We start from the raw sequence: 21,654 nt of genomic DNA, 5'->3' as shown, positions 1-21,654 counted from the left end.
AATTACAATACGCACGGTGTATTACTCCGAGTTTTAATATATTTTGTGTCAAGTCTTAAAGTAAAGACAATTTTCCAATTATTACTTTGACACTAAAACCCTCGGAGCTTGGAGTTTTTAATTAAAATAAATAAATTTTACTTGTAATAATTTTTTACCATTGTCTATTAAATAATTCAACACGATATATCTATATATATAAATATATATAATATATATTCTGAGCCGTGAATTTTTTAAACGTCTTCAGTAAAATTTTAATTGAAAATCCCAAGTTCAATCTATTATTTTACTGATATTGTATCACAAGAAATCGTAAGAGTAAAAAATACTTTATATTACAAGCAACTATTTTATCTCTACTATTACAATAATAATTAGATAATAAAATAAATAAATAAGTTATTATTAGAAAAAAACAGGTTTGGAAGGTGGTAATGTGATCTGAAATAAAGGATATCCACCGGTTTTGGTACAAATTGCTGCACCGAGTATTGCTCCGTATATCACAGCCGCCCACAGAAGCAAACCCATCAACAATATCATAAAAATCATTTTTTTAATTCTATAAAGAAAACTTGTAATACTTATTAGTCCATCATAAATAATTCCGATAAATGTTGTTGTATTTCTCGTCGTTGTTGTCGATGTTATTAGGTCTGTTTGAATTTTAGCAGTAGACGTAGCTCTGTTTATTGAATCTGTTGCTTGAGTTGAAGTAGTCACTTGAGTTGTAGCTTGAGTTGAAGAATCCACCATCGTATTATCGTGCCGATAGAAATTTGATGGAGTATATTCTGTTAAATCAGACATATTTGCAAGTGTTTCTACTGCAACAGATTGTGTCGTGGGTGATGGTATTGGTAGTATTTTGGCTGCTGGATGAATTACATCAATATCGTGAGGAACATATGATTTCTGTACATCTGAGCCACGACTTATTCGAGTTGAAACTGGGGGATTAATTACAGTTGAATGACCTATTGGCTGTTTACGATTTGTCTGTTGTGTAGGAACAACTGCGGGTTTTGATTCTTCCACCGATGAAGTTGAATAATTACGTATTGAAGAGTCTGTTGTATATTCCTGTGAAGTTGTAGTTAGTTGTCGGGTATTTGTATGGTCTATTAATTTATTTCCATGTAGATTTATGGAGGACGAGGATGACAACTGAGTTCCCTTATTATTTACTGACTTTGACGATGACTTACTGCTTGCGGGGTAACTTGAATAATTAGTCTCACGTGATTCTGACATACTCTGTAATAATATATTTTTCAATTGAGTTTTAATAAAGTTTTATATTATTACCAAGTGTCTGATTTTAAAACAATATAATAATTTTTTATATACTTTGAATCAAGACCTTTCTCATTTGATTGCGAACCAGACGAGTTACCCGGCATTTCAAGTGTCTCATTCGTAAAATAAAATCGTCATTGGATGCTGTGACATTGTCAATACTATAATCGACACATGTGCATCCATATCTACCACAACCGCAATTATCACTCATCGTTAAAACTTTTTCATTAGCCAAGAGTATTTTATCAAATAAATCATTTTAATAAATAAATATTCTTGTATAATCATAACTTGTCAAAAATACAGCGTGAAAATAGCCAAAATAAATTAATTATTTATCCTTTTGTTTTGTTTTTTTTTTTTTTTTTTTTTTAATTTATTAAATATATATACTTAATATAATTTGATAAAAATATTAAAATAATTAATTAACTCGTGGTTTTCTTTCTGGCGGTGGTTTCATATCTCTCTTCTCAGTCTTTATTTCTTTTAAAGTTAAAATTTCTTGTTTTATTTCAACAGCTAAAACAATAAAATAAAATAATAATAAATTTATATTTTATTATTAAATATATAAGTAATTAGTAAATTTAATAAAAGGAGGATAAACTTACTGGGTTGTTCTGCGGGAGCTTGTACAGGTTTAGGAACAGGTGGTGGAAATTTTCGTGTTATTTCAGCAAGAAGCATATCGACCCTTTGCCGTTGGAACAACGAACTGGGTTCTTCTCGCAGAGGAGCTTCTTTCTTAGCTGACAAAGGTTTACCATTTTTAAAGTCCCAGGAGTATCCTTTGCTAGGATGATACTTTGAATAAGAACTGGCTTCTTCAAACGCCGATTGCAAATGATGAATCGTGGATAGTAAACGAGAATTGATGACAGAAGCTAAATCTGGAGCTTGATATACTGTGCCAGCAATTATATAGTAGTCTGCTAGAGGAGTTACTTGGGATGGTGAGTAACGATGCTGTTTACGGATTACATATAAAATCGGATCTTGTACATGAAGTAAAATGTATTCAACTCCTGTCATATTTCTATAATAGTAACAATATTATTTAATTACTTGTTGTTTAAATAATCAACTAGAAAATAAAAATATAGCTTTGAGTGCTTACTGAAGTTGTTCAGGATTAAGCCGTTGCATTTTAACGATCTCATTATTACAAGTACGATCGTAAAATGGATTACTACGTTCTGAAAAGTAATCCATTATATTTGTTGGATTTAAAACGGGTATCCATGCACTGTCGTGCCATGACAAACCCAGCGGATTATCTGTGATGAGTAAAAATTATTCTTCATTAGTTATCAAAATAAAACTAATCTATGATAGCAATAATAAACGATCCTGAAGTTAGCAGCCAATTAAAAATTTTTTGATTTTTTTTTGGACAATTAAATTTGAAGAAAAAAAAAACTAAAAATATGCACTTGTCGAAAATTTCAAAGACTACAAGTGCAATTTTTTTAAATATTTTTTTTTTTATAATTTACCGTCTAAAAAAAAGTCCAAAAATTGTTAGACATCGGCTAACTCCAGTACCATAATAATAAATAATATATTTACCTGAAACTGGGAGTCGTCCAGGCATCATCTTGAATTAATACTGTTTATTCTGCAACGTATGACACTTAACAACACAGAGGTTATGTTTTAGATTTAAATAACCAAATATTGTTATTATTACTGGTATTATTATCACAACAATACTTTTTTTCTGAGTGGATTTCCAAGTGGTGTGTCCTTTTTTTTTTCTATTTTTTCAATGGCTGTTCTTTGAGGGATACTCCAACTCTGTTCGTTGTGCGTTCTTGAGATTTTAATTAACCAAATTTGTTTATATACGTGTTTATATTTATAAATTACACCCATATGTTGTTTACCTATGCATGTGCAACGCCACCCAACAGGAAGTTATGTCCAGTATATTTTTTTGTTCACGCGGTAAATTTGAATGTTGATAGTTATCGACATTGCTGTAGGTCAATATAAAAACAAACAAAAAAATTTTAAATGACTGCAGGATTATAGATTTTTAATTTCTTGTATTAAATACCATTTTCTTGATTTAATTAAAGATTTCTAAGTAAATCTATCCCTATTTAAATAAATTTTAAAGGCTCTGGAAGTAGAGTTCAGTCTTTAAGGGGATCCGCTACCGGACCTCTTTCTCACACTCAGAAAAATAAACGGGACTATCTTTGTTGCACTCGTAGAGTAAATGAGAATTTTAAAACAATTTTTCTCAGAGACGAATTAGAATTTTTGAAAATACGAAATTTCTAGCCCTAGGTTAAGGGTTTAAAAAACGCTGAAGACTCTCTATTTTAGGTTCCTAGTGTTTGTCCGTAAATTAAATTGAATTAAAAATCGGTTACCGTTACCCCTTAAGTGGGAAAATGTGTTATTATTTGCCGGTATGATATCTTTTGATGACCCCCCCCCCTCTATCATGCAATCGCACCGCGGAATAATGAAGAAGATAAGTCGGGTGAGTCAGTACAATTTCAGGAAACTTGTAAAAAATAACTTCCGTCATTACGCACACGTTGCACTGCTGACTTTATCTCATTTTATAAAAAAAAAAAAAGTCACCTCACAATCACCGAAAATAAAAAAAAAAATTAAAGTGTCAATAAATAAAAAATATGGGAATTTGATTTAAAAAGTAATATCCTTTTCTACATAAATATTTATAATTAATGGTCGTGGACACACACACCAATGTCACCAATACAAGTATAAGCATACCAATTTACCAAACCAGCATATAGATTGTGCTGAATCTAGGAACTGCAACACACCTATACATCATAGAGTCAGTTAATCGTTAAAAACAGGCGTTATGTACACACTCGTGTACATACTATTCAATCATAAGTAAAAAAAAAAAAGTGTATAAAGATATTAATTTTAAGTCTTTTCAATGTGACATATATTGATATTTATACTCATTACCAGTAATAACTCATACCTAATTGATTTAAATTACCGAAAGATAATAAATCGCTGGTATATAAATAAGTACTTGGTATTTAATGAATTAAATAACTAAACGTTTTGTGATGAAATAGTGCAATCGTTTGTTAGGTTAGTGGTGGGACAATTGGTAGTTTTTTTCTCTCCCTGTCGACCATTGAGAACTATCTTGTATAATTATTTTTTTTTATTAACATAAATACCAAGAAAAATTTTATTATTTATCAACAACATCAACAAAAAAAGTTGTACAACTTCTGCGTTAGCAGTGACAATTAAATAAGTTGTAGTATTAATAATAATATTTAAAAACATCAGCAATAGTAACATCTGCATCAGCATCGCTCGTACCTAAAAGACACATCATAATTGGACATAATTATTTATTAGTGATTTTTTTTTCCAAAGTCATTTAACTCTCAGCATTGCGTGTCTTCGGAAGCCTACGATATGCAATATCTATAAGTATGTATTGCACGGTGTTGACCATATATATATATATATATATTTACGTTATCATACATATACATCTATATCTATGTATACATATAGAGACCGCATACATCAAAGACATTTTTATAATTGTCATTTTATAATACAATCGAACTCAACGAGACATTTTTAGTATATTACTTTGATAAGATTTATTTTTACACATTATATGATCGGAAAAAAAAAAAAAATTATAAACTTATAACCAACAAACAACAGAAAATCAATAAATACATGATAAATATCAACACGCACTCTTTTATATTGACAGATTTTTAAATTTAATAATTTTTTTTTTTTTAATTACGGCATTAGACAAGAACTTGAACATACGCTCATTTGTTTATCATAAATTTATTGATTAATTTAAAAAATTTAATTTATTTTTTATTTTACAGATTACTGAGTAGAGTAAATAAACAATACCATAAAAATATAATGAGCTCAAGCTACGAGTTCCATAACCAGATGTGTAGACGTTTAATTGATATGCGATGAGTGGTGGTGGTTTTCGAGGACGAGGATTTGGACCACACGGGGCACGTTACTCTAGTCCACAGCAATCTAGTAGACGTGATGATGGTCAGAGAAATAATACGCCTCGAGGACGTGGTAATTACCAACGAAATAGCTACAATAGTTCATCGAGACGTGGTGGCAATCATCAGCAAGGAGACAATAATAATTGGCAACAAAATTCACAGCAGCAAAGATATTCAAGATGGGATCAACAGTCACATCCACAACCCTGGGCAAATTCACGTGGTGGTGGACGTGATCAATTCCAGAGTTCTGTAAGATATTCATATCAACAGCAGCACAATTCACCCTACCAGCAGAGAAATAATCGTCCTTATGGACGTGGTAGAGGTGGAAATGCAGGTGATAGTGGCGGTAGTGGTAATAGTGGAGGTGGTGGTAGTGGTGGTGGTGGTTATGGTTATTCAGGACCTCGTGGTCGTTCAAATTTTTTCTCACCTTATTATTCAGCTCCGTTTAGAGAAAAAAATTATCAACATGTTGATAAAGAACCAGAAGAACCGTCAGCACCTTTGTTGGGGTCTGAAGAAGAACGTCAGCAAAAGATAACAGAAGCTGCTGATGAATTAAAACGAAAATTGTTATCTAATCGTATAAGTTCACCAGTTGAACCAAATTGGTATGATGATTTTAATTTAGATACTCCAAATAAAGATGAGGATCAAGTAAATGTTGTTAAAGCAAAGCCTGAGCTTAAACATGGTCCACCGGAACTAGATTTAACACTCAGTGACTTAAAAGATATCGGTAGAGTAGATTTTGATAATACTATTAATTCGACAAATGTTTCGGATAATAATTATAGTCAACCATCCGCCGAAATTGATGATGATATTATTACATGGAACAATCTGTCAGTAGCGCCGCTTACTGATGTCGATCAACAACAAACAATTGGAGATGTTGATAGTAGTACTGATGCTGATGTTGTTGTTGTTGATACGAATGATCAAGTATCTGGTACTATTGTTGATTCGTTTGAAGAATTTCAATTGGATAACTTTGAAATAGCGACTATTAAAGTTCGTGATCCTCTTACTTTTGAAGAATCAACAACAACTGGGTTATCAGACACGCCTTTTACAACAGATACTGCTACTTTTGATTTGACAAATGTCGCTGACACTTATAACAGAGATGATGATTCATTTAACAATGTAACTGATAATAATAAATTAATAGCAAATGATAACAATGAAATAGCGCCTGATAAAAGTCAAGTAACCGGTGAATTGTATGATTTACAGCATTATACCGTCCAAACATCATCCACACAATCATCAGAACAAAATTTATTTACAACAGATAATACATCGGAAAATTCAATAAAAACAACTGAAGACAAATCAAAAAGTCAGTCAAAATCAAAGAGTAAGAAAAGCCGAAAACAAGATAACAGTGAAACTAATACAACATCATCCTCATTATTACAGTCGCCTTCTCAATCGTCTGATTATTCAACTCAAAAAGATGATAAACTTGATGAACCAACTAATACATCAACAAATTTCACAATAACCGATAATAAAATTGACCTAAATAAACAAATAAAACCACAAATTAAAATTAAATCAACTGAAGTACTATCAAATAAACAGCAAACAACACGAACTTCAGCTTTCTCAGCTTCTGAAAATGAAGAATTTCATTTACCCGCAGCATTTGATCCACGGCGAAGCGGTAATTTATCACTTTCAACGATGGTACCTGAATATGATCCTCAATTACCACCACCGATAATTACTAATACGGATAATATCAGCCAATGTACTCCTTATAACACTCATATGTCATCAATGCCAATGATGGCTCCTGGAACAGCTATAAATATGCCTACAACAATGACTGGTTATCCAGCACACACCAGTTACACGTCAATGGTACCTTACGCAACGCCTATACCAATATCATATCCATCGGTAATACCACCACCTGTTGAATATCCTCAACTTCCATTATCTCAAGTACCTTTACCGCCTATACCATCAACAAAAACAATCGCTAACCAATCATCTAACAAGCCAGATGTTAATGGTGATACAAATGTTAGTGTTGATGATTTACTTGGTGATATGCAGAGAGCCATGGAATTCGCTGAACAGTGTTTGGGTAGCAATTCAAATGACGCTATTGAATTTCCTACGTTACCAAATCTACCGGTTTTACCGCCACTACCAGAAACAACAGCACCAGATGTTGTTAAGAAAAAGAAGAAAAATAAAAAAAAAAGACCGAAATTTGAAGTTTCTAAGGATTATGGACCAGAACAAGATCCTGCTTCTAATAAGGAAACAGTAATAACGGCTTTTGAACCTGTGATAATTAAAACAGAACCACTAGCAGCAGCAACACCAACAATAAAAACAACTGTAACTGCTGTAACAACTGAAAAAATATCAGTAACTTCATCTAAATCGTCAGTAACAACAGCAGCAACAACAACAACAACCGCAAAAACTTGTGATAATAAAACTACAGAAGAAGATGTCACAGATGAATTGGGAAGACGTAAAGTTGTATTTAATTTAAATACAAAATTTAAAAAAATAAATAAGACTGACGATTGGGTTGGCAGTGAACCTGTAGAAGATGATACTAAAGCAAAGCTCAAAAGACTGAAGAATCTTTTACAATTAGATTCAGATATCATTATCACGGCTCCAACAGTTACCACAACTACAACTGTTGCCAATGATTCAACTGGTGGTACATTCAAGTCACAACAATCGTATCGTAACAACGATAATACTAACAATGGATCTGAAAAATCAGTAACTGAATTTACTAATGAACGTGATTACAAAAAGTCAAGAGATAGAATTCGTGATAAATCGGACAGACGTGAAAGTCGAAAAATAATTGAGAAAAGTGATATTTCACAAGATAAAAATAATAAACATTCGTCGAAAAAAAGTATTAGTGATCATAATAATAAAACAAGTATCAATAGCAATCAATCTTATACCTCAAAGTCTGATAAAGTAAACAATCATAGTGATCATCATAATACACATAATGAGGTTAGTGAATCTAAAACACGTCGATCATTATCATCATCACCACATCCATCATTGTCATCTTGGAAAAATCGTGTAATAACACGATTTTTACGTATGAGTAAAAATGATATACAAAATATGATAAATAATTCAAGTTTACGTAAATTTGATATTGCAATGCAGAATCTTGTAAAAGAAAAAAAATCATCATTGTCGTTGGAAATGCGTTTAAATGAAGATGAAAAAATGAAAAATAGTACTTATGAAAATGAAGACTTTATGAGCCAATTGCAGGCAATTCTTGATCCAGCAGCGACAATTGATATTACTAATTTACCAACAACATTTATTCATCAATTGAGTGAAGTACTTCATCTCGATCCACTGCCTCCTGATAATGATGATTTAACCTGTGATAAGGCAAGTTTACGCTTGGCATTGAACCTAGACAACCCATCAACATCAACTAGTGAAATCGATCATATTGAGACAGGTGGTGGTAATGGTAGTGCCACTGCCAATGAATCGTCACGATGTACTGGTAGTACAAATACACCTGCCCATGTTACTCATGTTACTACAACACATGATAATACACCAAAGCACCGAAAGATCGATAGTAGGGTGAGTAAAGACACAACTAAAAACTCAGTGACCCCGACAAATCCTACACTATATACCATTCGAACTCGTGGAAAACGCACTGACGTTGATATTACACAAAACATTCAGCAACATCCTACAAGCAATGCTAGTGTTCATACTTGTACGTCATCAACTTCGACATCATCTCCAGCAACAACATCCAAATCAGGATCAACATTAACATCAACCCCATCAGCTTTACCACCACCACCAGCAATAGCAGCAGCAGCACCAATAACAACAATAATAACAACGGCGCCAATACCAGCGACAAAAGTAACGTCTCACCATGCAGGTAACTTTAATATGAATGACCTAGATGATATATTCAGTGCTGGTATAGCACGTGCTAAAACAGTTAAATCACAAGCTACAGTATCAACACAAGCATTGACTGTTAAACCAGTGGCAATTGAATCTAGTGCGAGTGTTGAACGGGTAACGGCAATTGTAGAAAAACAACCTCTGTTGAGACGAATTGAAACGCCAATTGTTGAAAGAGTTGAAAGACAAGCTGTTGAATTGGATAAAATATTTACAGCAGGTATTGCCAAAGCTAAAGCTGCGTCTTTAAAAGCTGCTGCTTCTGCTGCGTCTGCTGCAAGTATGGGTGACGAGATACACGACACCAGGGAGTATAGAACACAACGTGATTCTTCCCGTGAATCAAGCAGTAATTCTGGTGGTATGTGGAAACGTAAAGTTATTATTGATGATCCGGATAATTTCCGTAATTTAACTAAAGAAGAGTATGAAGCTAAATATGGAGAACCACCTTATCCCTCTTACTATGAAGATGAGTATAAAGATTTTACGACAATGCGATCACGTAGACTTGTACTAAATGGTCGTGAGTCTATACCACCAAGTCATCCGGTCGATAATTCTTATTTTACATTTTCACCGCAATTGGCTAATTCACAAAATATATCAAATCCAGACGAAAGTGATGGTGACGATAATAGTTTGGCGGGAAGTGAGTCAAGCAGTTGGAGCAGTACAAGTTCAGCTAATGAAGATAATGTTGAATTGGATGTTTCAAAAGTATTAAAGTTTATAAAAGAACGTGAAAAAATAGCTAAAAAGAAATCAATAAATGATGAAATAAGAGATGAAGTTAATGCTGAAATTGAAAAGAAACGTAGAGAAAAAAGTGCAAGACATAAATCACACAAATCACGTTCGAAAAAACGTGATAAACGTAAAAAAGATAAAAGAGGTAAAAAGAAAAAGCCAAAGAAAAAAAGACGACGTAGAAGTCATCATTCGTCACCGATTAATGACAATCCAGATGAACGACCGTTGTGGTTATTACGGGAAGACGAAATTAAAAAAGAGCCCAAAGATGATGATCTAGTTACTAAAGAACCAGAATTTACACGTGTTGATAATCGTTCCATCAAACTAACAGCCACAACACCGGCTATAACTAAAACAGTTACCTCAGTAACTACACCTACAAGTGTCAGCAAAAATTTACGAACTCCATCAACATTGTCAGCGTCTATACCTACGACAATTACCAATAAAAATGTACAAAGTTCATCAACATCTGCTACTAAAAATATACAAACTTCATCAATATGTACAGCTATTACAAGAACATCCACGTCAACTTCTACACCGATAGCTACGTCTACGACTAAATCTAATCCAACATCAGTGTCGACTCCAGCTGTTGTTGCATCGTCGTCGACAAATTTAAATTCAGTTGCTACCAAACCAACTATATCAAATGTTATTAAAGCTGCATTGACAACGTCAACAACAGCAACAGCAACATCTCCATTGAGAATAGTAACAACTTCTTGTACATCGTCTAACACTAGCTCAGCACAATCTCCAGTAACGCTCACTAAAACAAAAGCTCAACTTAAACAAATGCCTGAAATATTACCGCCAAATAATAAATTATCAGCATCAATAGATCAATCTCCTGTACAGTCGATCTCTAATAATACAGAAGCAAGTTTATTAAATTCAACAGATTTACAAACACTTTCGCCAGCTTCTTCATCTTCATCAGTGTCGTCTAATAATAATAATAATTCTATGACAACAACAATAGGTAATTCTAAACCACGTAAATTAGATATTAAAGCCTATAAGGAACGCGCATTACAGCGTAAACTGAAGGAACAAGAAACAATGAGACGTGTTGCTGAGAATCCAAGTCAATTGACACAGGACTTACTTAATTTGCCAACTAAAAAGAAATCTGTTGTCAAAGAAAATAAACAGAAAATAAATCCACAGACAACAATTGTTATTACTCCAGAAGTAAATGATAATCAACCGATTAAAATTACTTGTTCGACTAGTTTGACGGATATTGTAAATGAAGAATCATTAAATCTTCAAGTTGATAATAAAAAGTGTAAAATTTTATCATCACAGCCAATAAAGCAATCGCAGCAATCGGTGACGACAACAACAGAAAAGCCGACAGCTGATACTTCGAAACCTCCTTCTGTAACTACAGCTCCACGTAAACTCAAACGTAAAACTCCATTAATAACAGACAATCCAGTTTATAAAGAACCTGTAGTAGCAGAAGAAGTAAGTAAATTTGTAAATATTAAATCTGAAGGCGGCAAAGAATTAAAATTAAAAGAAAAAGTTAAAAATCGTCCACAAAAATCAGTAACTACTGATACACCGGAAGTCGTTGCTAAAAAAATATCACCAGCGACACGTAAAAAGCGAAAAAGTTCGACAAATTTGGCAACTGTGATACCTGAAAAAATAGCAGACGAATCAATTAAAAATAATAATCTAAGTGAAAGTCCCAGTAAAATATTACAGTCATCAGCACCAGTACCGGTATCAGCAGCAACACCAACTCCAATAACAGTTGCAATTAAAGCAGTTGAGAGTGATGCTGTTGAATCATCAAAGTCTGATAGTAATACTGACCCAATTTCGCAGAAACAACCAGCTCAGTCTACTAAAATTCCAACAGAAACAAATACTACCAATAAACGTAAAAAATCATTAATAAATATTGAAACAGATATATCAAATAGAAAACAAAAAATAGAAAGTGAATCGTCTGAAGAAAAACAAGAGAAAAACGCTGAAGCAAAAATTGATTTATTGAATATTAATTCTGTTGAAAGTTCAGAGTTAAAAATAATAAATGAAAATCCAATGACCTTATTTTCACACTACTTTAAACCATCAAAAAATTTAATAAGTGATGGTTTTCCCAATTTAGTTGCCGTTGAAATAATGGAAAAAAATATAATAATACAAGAAAGTAAACCAATAGTTAGTGTAGAAACATCATTAGCATTAGATGTTATCAGTGTCAATGATAATAATAATTTATCAATAAATACGGATATTATTAATGTGTCAGAAGTGCCAAGTATAAGTAAATCAATAAATATAGAATCACAACAACCTGTTGAAAATATGGTTAACTTATCCCCTCTGTCAGACAAACAGATAGAGATAGAATTGTCTGAAGTAAACGAGACAGCGAATAAAGGCGAAATTTTAACAGAAAAAGATACTTCAAGTCTTGATGATAGCAAAAAAGTACAATCAATTGATGGTGTTATTAGTGCGGAAGTCCTTCCAAAGAGTGATCAAACAGACGGTAGAGATGGAGAAGTTAATTCAATGCTTGTAGAGGAAATTAATCAAAGGGAGGAAATGCTTGAAAAAATCGATAAACCGGAAGATCCGATTGAAAGCGACATGGTTAAAATAAACTTTGATCAAGACCAACAAATTTTAACTAATGATTTACAAACTAATGATAATGTCCTCGCGGATCTTAATGTTGATGTTGATGTTGATGTTAATGAAGATGAAGATATTTTAAAAGCATTGAAAAATGAATTGAATGTGAATGATTTATCTAAAACAGATGAAATAGAGGCTACACAGTCATTACCAACAGTAACTGATGCATTAACGTTGATTGACATTAGTTCTTCATCTTTATTGGCTGACAATCCTTCTACTATTCGTATCCAAGACGATGAAAATATATTAAAATCATCAGATTCTGGTCAAACTGAGCGTATTCCGGAATCAGATGCTTCTGTGATAGATTCGTTGGGAAATATTGGTGATGCAACTACTGCCACTATGTCGGAATTATCTGAAGACTCATTACATTATGATAAATCATTTTCACAGAGCTCATTGCCAGATACAGAACCTATGTCTGAATCTATCGATAAATATGATAAATTACAAGTTATCAGTTCTAAAGAAGGTGACATTCTGGTTCCTTTAACGGAAATAAAAGATGATAAATTGAATGAAAAACCAACTGACAGTTGGAATATTTTGGATAATCAAGATGAAATAAATGAAGAAGGACTTGGTTCTATTGGTGATACTGATAAATCATTTATTTCTGATTTACCTCTTGATGCTCCTTCATCCCCAGCTGCTGACAATTGTTTCAAAGAATATTCATCACAGTCTGTTGTTCTTCATGATCAAGTTTTGACAGCAGAAAATTTAAGAAATTCATTTTTAGATGATCCATTGGTTTTTTCACCAACAAAATCACCAATTCCAGATGAAATGGAATTTGGTGTTTTAGAAGACACTAGTGTTATGGTGGATCCTATTTATGATAATCAATTAGCAGATACATCAGCTATTGATACCATTGAAGATGTGCCAACAGTTGAAGCATTCGTTGAAGATGAACAAGTTGCCAATACTCTTGCTCTGGATACATTAGACGATCCTTGTCTGTCTCCAGAATTATCAGTTAATTTTGCCACTGATCAAAATACTGCACAAATAAATATTGAAGGCAGTGTAAATCCTTCAATTGCTGATAAAGAATTAATAAAAGTTATTGAAGGTACGTCTCCTGAACGTTTACCATCACCGATACTTCAAGTGCCACCATTTGTTGAAGATGAACCTGATAATATTAATAATACTAATATTATTGTTGATACTGTTGCCTTTGATGAGACTCATGATCTAGATAATAAAATATCTGATATAGTAAATGGTAAATCTACAACAAATGATATTATTACAAAAATTGATAACAATGAAACAACTACATCAACATTTGTTATACCTGATACTATTTCTACGGTTATTACATCTGATAAATATCATTCAGTAGAAGATAATTCATCAGCTGCATTAGAAGCTACTTTATCTAGTATAGAAGCTATCCCATCAAAAATAGAGATTATTACATCAAATAAAGATATCGCTACAGTTGCTGATAAATCTACGGAAAATATTAAAATAACTCAAGCTCCAATTGTTGAACAAATAGATCCTAAAAAATTACAGCCTCAAAATCCATCAATAAGTTCATTAGCAAAAGAAGTATCAGTTACAAAACATGATAAAGATGATGATAAAAATTCATCACGAAAAAGTAGCAGAAGTAAATCATCAACACCTACTCGTGAGAGTAAAAAACACAGAAAACATCATCATGAACAACGTAAAAAATCTAAAATAACAGTAGAAAAAGTTGAAGAAGCAATTGCTGAAAATATTGTTAAATTAGTGGCCAAACCAACAACTAAAGACGCTGTTATGTCAAGAATGCAGGAAATTGATATAACTATTCAAGAACTTATGAATGAAAAAATGAGGCTCTATCAAATGTTACAGACTGACAAGTGGCCTGTTAACCAGCCTGCGGTCGCATCAGCACCAGGACCCAAGTCTAGTAAACTAAAAACACAGACAGCTTCAAAAAGTCCAAGAGTTATGGTCTCACGATTAACAGAGAGTAAAATAAAACAAATTTCACCCGAAATTTCTCCAGTTAAACCGGATGTTAATATTTCAAAACAAGAGAGCGCGCCAACGATATCCACTCCTGCAGCAGTTCCTAAAACACCCAAAAGTAATGATAAAAAATCTAAAAATTCTGATGAGCATGCCACAGCTAAATTAGCCAAAAAAAGAAAACATCGTGATGATAAAGAATCCACTAAAAATAAAGAACCGCGTATTGAAGTAACGCCAGAGATTAATAAAAAACGACATCACTCTGATGGATCTCATCGTAAGCACAAAAAAATTGAGTCTATTGTTACCAATAAATCACCAGAGGAGACAACACGTAAACATGTTAAATTAAGTCAAATACTTACACGTGATTTCAAACCAAAAGTAACTACTAAACGCAGATCTCCAAGTCCTAATGAAATTCGTCTGAGTGAACCGTCGGCTCCAACTCGTAAATCATTATCAATTAGTGCTGAAACAAATTTACATAAAGATTTTAAAGCTAAAGCCGATGAGAATAAATCTTTACATGAAGATAATAAAAGTACCACTCATACTGATGATAAAATTATAAATCCTACTGAAGAACCGGCTGTCAAATCGAGTAGTGTTATAGGACTTAACGATCAGAGCCTTATTTATTCTGATGACAGCACTTGGGATACTTTCGATAACTCAACGAAACATGAACGATCAATGGGTTTGTTGCTTTTGGAAGAAAGTATGAAACGTGAGAAAGCTGCAAAGAAAAATAAATCTATTGAATTGAAGAAGAAACAGTCGATGAAGAAAGCTCTGAATGTTCCCGTTATTTCTGATGATGAGGAAGAAATTCCACTCGCTGTGCTGATGAGTAAGAAAAAGTTTCAGCGTAAAAAATTACATCAGTCTGCTGGAAAAAAATCAACACATGAAATTTCTACAAAAAGTGTCAGCAAAGCTGGTGAATTAGCAAAAACTAGTGGAATTGCCGATGATATTGCTAACAAAAATGATAGTAAGGTTGAAGAAGTGTCAACTAAAGTAAGTAATTTTGATGATATTTCAAGTAAAACAATTACTAGCACTGCTAGTGCTGTTGAAATATCTAATAAGAGTAGCGGTAATATTATTAACACTGATCAGGTGTCTTCAAAAGTTAGCAGTAGCTGTACTGCACAAATACATACTGCATCTACTCAAAGTAAAAATATCAGTAGCAATGTTGATAATAAAATATCAAAAGATCATTTACTAGAAATAATTGATGCTGTTGCGGCAAATCGTACTGATGATGATGATGATGATGATTTTACCGACACCACCAAGAAAAACAAAAAAGAATCGAAACAAAAGGATTTGGAAAATATTTCAACTGATGATAGTGTAACTGTTGATGTTATGACACAGGAATCAACAATAAAATTAACCTCGGCAACTGATAAAAATGAATCACAAGCTATTGCTAGTGAAGTTTGTAATGATAATGTTGGTAAAGTTATTGATTCTCCAAGACCACCAACAAATAATTATGATGACTGTGAAGCTGATGATAGTATTCCTGATGAAGCTGAATGGACGACACTTGATTCTATTGGTTTTGTTGATGATAGAGATGAAGATAGCTATCATACTACTTCAGATGTTAGATCTATTGCTAGTGAATCAGATAAAAATAAAAAAGTTGATAATGATAGTTTGGTTGCTGAAAAAGAGCTCAATAAGGATCAGACTACAGTAATTAATAATGATGACGATAATAATGATAATGATGATAAAAAATTAATGAGTAATATTTTAATAAATAAAAAGAAAAAATTACTTCAAGACTGGGAAGAATTATCAAATATTTCTGATAAAGAATTTGATAATGATCACTGTGATATCAATAAAAATGATGATGATAATGAGTCTCAAGTAAATGTTAAAGAAAATTCGACAATGGAAGCGATAGGTGGTGGTGAATCCTTGACGACAGAGGATATGATTAAACAGAAAGAGATCGATAAAGAATCATCTGTGCCTAAAATTGTTGTTGATAATGATTCTTTGCCCACACGTTTTGCTGATAAGGTTGAAAGGCCAAAGTCTACTGTTAAAGAACTTCTGAGATCTAAAACTCCAATTCCGAGTGAACGTCAAAATTCTTCTTTTGGTGATAATCATGATGATGATGATAATGATAAAGTGGAGGAAAAAGAGGATAATGTTGAAGTTGGAATTAAACGACCCAAGTCAACAGTCAAAGAATTGGAAAGACCTAAATCTACAGTTAAAGAATTGATTAGATCCAAGACTCCAGTTAAGAATATTGATGTTGAAAAGTCTGTGGCTAATAAAGATGAGAAAGAAGAAAAAGATGTTCAGACGTTGAATAAAAAATGCAAGAGAGTTGAAATTAGACTAGAAAGACCCAAGTCTACTGTTAAGGAATTGATGAGATCAAAAACTCCTGTTACAAATATTGAACAGAAGTCTTCGGTACATGATGATAATGATGATGAAAAAGAAGAAGAAGAAGAAGAAGATAATGATGTGGAAGATGAAATAATGTCGAGTAAAAAACATAAGCGAGTAGAAATTGAAGAAAGACCCAAGTCAACAGTAAAAGAATTATTGAGATCTAAGACTCCAATTCCTAGTAGTGATCAAAAGTCTTCATTGCGTGACAATAATGAATATGAGGATGAGATCATTCACGAAATAATAGTGGGCAAGAAATACAAAAAAGTGGAGATTGAAGAAAGACCAAAGTCTACAATAAAAGAACTAGAGAGACCTAAATCTACTGTGAAAGAATTGTTGAGATCAAAAACTCCAAGTATTGAAAAAAAGTATTTATTGCATGATGATGAAGACGATGAAGAAGATGAAATTAATCGCGAAATAATTAGTAGTAAAAAACATAAGAAAGTGGAAATTGAAGAGAGACCCAAGTCAACAATTAGAGAACTTGAAAGACCTAAATCTACTGTAAAAGAATTGTTGAGATCTAAAACTCCAATGCCAAATAGTGATCAAAAGTCTTCATTCCACGATGATGATGATGATGATAACAATGAGGATGATGTTGACCGCGAAATATCTATGAGTAAAAAATACAAAAGAGTGGAGATTGAGGAGAGACCTAAGTCTACTTTTAAAGAATTGTTGAGGTCAAAAACGCCAATTCCAAGTATTGAGCAGAAATCTTCATCATATTATAATGATGATGATGACGATGATGATGATGTTGACCGTGAAATAGCAGTCAGTAAAAAACTTAAAAAAGTGGAAATTAATGAGAGACCAAAGTCAACAGTTAAAGAACTGGAGAGACCTAAATCTACTGTGAAAGAATTATTGAGATCGAAAACTCCTAGTATCGATAAAAAATATTCATTATATGATGATGAAAGTGATGAAGATGAGGATAATGTTGATCGTGAAATCGTAATGAGTAAAAAACAAAAAAGAGTTGAAATTGAAGTAGAGAGGCCAAAGTCGACAATTAAAGAATTATTAAGATCCAAGACTCCAATTGCAAGTATTGATGATGCGGAGGAAGACAATGATGTTGAAGATGAAATATTACTGAATAAAATTCATAAAAGAGTGTCACTTGAAATGGAGAGATCAAAATCAACAGTGAAAGAACTTGAAAGACCTAAATCTACAGTTAAAGAATTGTTGAGATCCAAAACTCCAATTCCCAGTAGTGATCAAAAGTTTTCATTGCGTGATAATGACAATTATGAAGGTGATGATGGCAATAGTGATGTTGATCGTGAAATAACAAAAGTTAATAAAAAACATAAAAAAGTTGAGATTGAAGAGAGACCAAAGTCAACAGTCAGAGAATTAGAAAGACCTAAATCTACCGTAAGAGAATTATTGAGATCCAAGACACCAATTAAGAGTCTTGATCCTCAAAACTCTTTAATTGATGATGAAGTTGACGAAGAAGAGGAAGAGGAGGTTGTACAAGCATTAAGTAAAAAACATAAAAGAGTTGAAATTGGTGTAGCGAGATCCAAGTCAACGGTTAAAGAACTGGAACGGCCAAAATCTACAATAAAAGACTTATCAAGATCGAAAACTCCTATGCCGAGCATCGGTGACCAGAAATCTGCACTGGACGACGAACAAGAAGATGATCATTTTGAGCCAGTGAGTAGAAAACGTAGAAAAGTAGATAAAGATACAGAGCGGCCAAAGTCTACAGTCAGAGAGCTTCTAAGATCTAAAACTCCTGTAAAAAATATTGACGACGAAAAATCTACTGCCCCTGACACTGAAGATGATGGTGAGCAAGTGGTTAAACGACGGGGTAGATTTTCTAAAAACAAAAAATTTTCATCTAGTCGCAGAAATTCTCGGCAGTCTGATGACAGCAATAAAACAACATCATCGCGCTCTAAACGCGTTGGTAAGTCACCGAATTCTCGTGACGTATCTCCACCTCTTGAAATTGACACTGGTGTTACTACCACTGGATCAACGACAGCAAGTAAAAGACGTCCAGCATCCGGTGGATCTACAAGTTCGGTGAGCAGTAGAAAGAGAGTGACAGCAGCTGCATCAACAAAAACACAACAACAATTAGATGCCAATCGTACGGCACGTCGTGGACGTAAACGAAAAAATAATAAATTAAATAATGATTCAGTAAAAACGAGAATATGTAAAGTAAGGCTGGTCGATTGCAAACGTATTTGTTTAGAGCCGGAGTCGCATTTATCTTTTCTACAGCAGTACGGTGTCACTAAAATAAATAAACGTAAATTATCATCATCTTCATCCTCGTCAAGCGAACAAGTTGATTCAGTAATTGAAGATCTACCCGAAACTGTTCGCGATAATGATGATGAGGATGAAATATCACCAGTAGATAATGATAATCTTAATAAATCATTGATAATAGACGATGAAAAAAATTTAACTGATGATGAAAAACTTTTGAGTGATGAAGATAAAACCCAAAGTGACGATGACTCTATGGAATTAATAAGAGTTGAAGAGATTGATGACAATTTGACGTCATGCTCTAATATTCAAGATCCAAGGGGATCACGTCTCTCTCCAATGACTGATTTTGTATCATCACCACACGAAGATGACGAACTGCCAGCATCAGATTTTGAAGTTATCAATGACGATGATGATGATCACGAGATTTCAGACATTGAAGTACTCGAAAAAGAAACTCCAATACCTGAAAATATTAATTCCCAATCGTCGCCGTCGACGTCAGCATCAGCGTCAGCGTCGGTGGTGCCTGAAGAAAAAGAAAGTAATTCAGAGCCTCGTAGAACACAGTACACCGTTCACAAGGGACCTATTCTTGATATAAAGGTAATAAATACCTATAAAATAAGATCTCGAAATCACTAATTAATAAAAAAAAAATATGTAATTATATCGTAAAATTAAATCATAAATACATTAAAAAATAACTTGACAACACTCATTATTAATAGCAATTCATTATCATTATTAGTAATAAGTAAATAAATTGTTGATGGTAAATGTAAGATATTATTTTAGGTATTTGGTGATTCATTTCTGGCAGCGAGTGAGGATGGAGCAATATATCGCTACAGTCAAAGATCAAATGGTATATTAAATATCTATAAAGGTCATGAAGCAGCGGTAACGTGTCTTTATGTACACGAAGTACCAGGGGCTGCTGGCGCCAACAATAGTCGATGGAATTTATTTTCTGGTTCACTTGACGCAACACTGAGATGTTACGATATTATGAGCGGTACATTAAATCGAAATGTTGCTGGAGTTGGAAGTCCAATCCAATGTATGGACGAAGCATGGGGCAGTATATTTATCGGTACCAAATCTGGACATATATCACGTTACGATATTAAATCTGGATGTTTGCGTGAGGAAAAATTAGACTTTTCTGACAAACCTGTCTTGGCACTTCGTGCATCCACTGAGGGTGTAAGAAAAGTTTTGATCGTTGCGTCACGTAACCAACCAATTACTATTAGAGATGCACAAAATGGTTTATTTCTACGTACAATATCTGGACAAAGAAACCACACGGTTTATAGTTTATTGAGAGATCGTAATCTTGTATACTGCGGGACCAGTAATACTTCGATACCAGTCTTCGATTTTATTGTAAGTTATTGTAATTAAAAACACTCGGTAATTTATTATTCATTAAATATATATATATATTTTTGTAATATATTTTAGAGTGGAGAACAAGTGATGCAGTTCACTGCTGGTGTTGGAATTGTTTGTATGCGTCTATACAAACAACTATTGTTTGCTGGTTGTTATGATGGGAATATTTATGTTTTCGATACTAAGGTCAGTAATTTTATAAATTAATAAAAAATAAAATAAATAAATAAATATTTAAATTAATTTTTTAGGAACCAAAATTAATATGTAGCATTCCTGGACCTGGCAATATGCTTCTTAGTATGGAAATCGTCAATGATGAGGTAATTTTTTTTTTACAATAAATAATTACACGTAAATAATAGTATGATTAACTAATTGTTTTTTTTTTTTATTATATTCATTAGATAATAGCAGGCAGTAAAGACCGACGATTACATGCATGGCAGATGCCAGACCAAATACGAGTTCTAGTTAACGAGCGTACGTAAAAATTTAATAATGACGGAGATTTAAAAAAAAATTACAAATGAATGCTCCCATCAAAGTGCCTGGAACATCTAGTCAACAAACGATCAAGTCTTGTTCTTAAATTATTATTTTTATTATTAAAATTAATTAGTGAAGACGAAGCATCCCGCAAATAAGTGAAAAAAAAAATAAGTAAATAAATAATTAAATAATTAATTAAGTAAAACAAAGTGTAATATTGTACATAAAACAAAACATTATGCACATAAGACATTTTAATCTTTGTACAAAAAAAAAAAAAAAAAAAAAAAAAAAAAGAAAGAAAACAAACGTGTATAAAAAGTTTTCTTGTGAAAACTGACTCAGA

General features: G+C 32.8%; 3 protein-coding genes across 4 annotated transcripts; 1 reads left to right on the top strand and 2 right to left on the bottom strand.

The window, feature by feature from the left end:
* Nucleotides 1-408: 408 nt before the first annotated feature.
* Nucleotides 409-1,516, bottom strand: LOC130676225 (uncharacterized). 2 transcript variants are annotated; one of them, XM_057482321.1, is made up of 2 exons: nt 1,367-1,516; nt 409-1,260 (listed from the first exon to the last, which is right to left on the bottom strand). In XM_057482321.1, the coding sequence occupies exons 1-2, from the start codon at nt 1,514-1,516 to the stop codon at nt 409-411; spliced, it is 1,002 nt and encodes a 333-aa protein (XP_057338304.1). The 2 variants fall into 2 exon arrangements, with proteins under 2 accessions (XP_057338304.1, XP_057338305.1); XM_057482322.1 differs by having other exon boundaries at nt 1,354-1,495.
* Nucleotides 1,517-1,667: 151 nt separating this feature from the next.
* LOC130676227 (mediator of RNA polymerase II transcription subunit 6) lies at nt 1,668-3,249 on the bottom strand. The gene is made up of 4 exons (XM_057482324.1): nt 2,878-3,249; nt 2,426-2,585; nt 1,920-2,344; nt 1,668-1,827 (listed from the first exon to the last, which is right to left on the bottom strand). Exons 1-4 carry the CDS (start codon nt 2,903-2,905, stop codon nt 1,730-1,732), a joined length of 711 nt encoding a protein of 236 aa, XP_057338307.1. The 5' UTR covers nt 2,906-3,249; the 3' UTR covers nt 1,668-1,729.
* Nucleotides 3,250-4,074: 825 nt separating this feature from the next.
* Nucleotides 4,075-21,613, top strand: LOC130676214 (uncharacterized). The gene is made up of 6 exons (XM_057482305.1): nt 4,075-4,755; nt 5,181-20,021; nt 20,214-20,807; nt 20,886-21,002; nt 21,068-21,139; nt 21,224-21,613. The coding sequence occupies exons 2-6, from the start codon at nt 5,277-5,279 to the stop codon at nt 21,305-21,307; spliced, it is 15,612 nt and encodes a 5,203-aa protein (XP_057338288.1). The 5' UTR covers nt 4,075-4,755; nt 5,181-5,276; the 3' UTR covers nt 21,308-21,613.
* Nucleotides 21,614-21,654: the final 41 nt, after the last annotated feature.

Source organism: Microplitis mediator, chromosome 10 (genome assembly GCF_029852145.1).
Source record: "Microplitis mediator isolate UGA2020A chromosome 10, iyMicMedi2.1, whole genome shotgun sequence".
NCBI classification, from domain to species: domain Eukaryota; kingdom Metazoa; phylum Arthropoda; class Insecta; order Hymenoptera; family Braconidae; genus Microplitis; species Microplitis mediator.
Note: the sequence above shows the minus strand (reverse complement) of the source record. Positions and strands in the feature narration are given on the sequence as shown.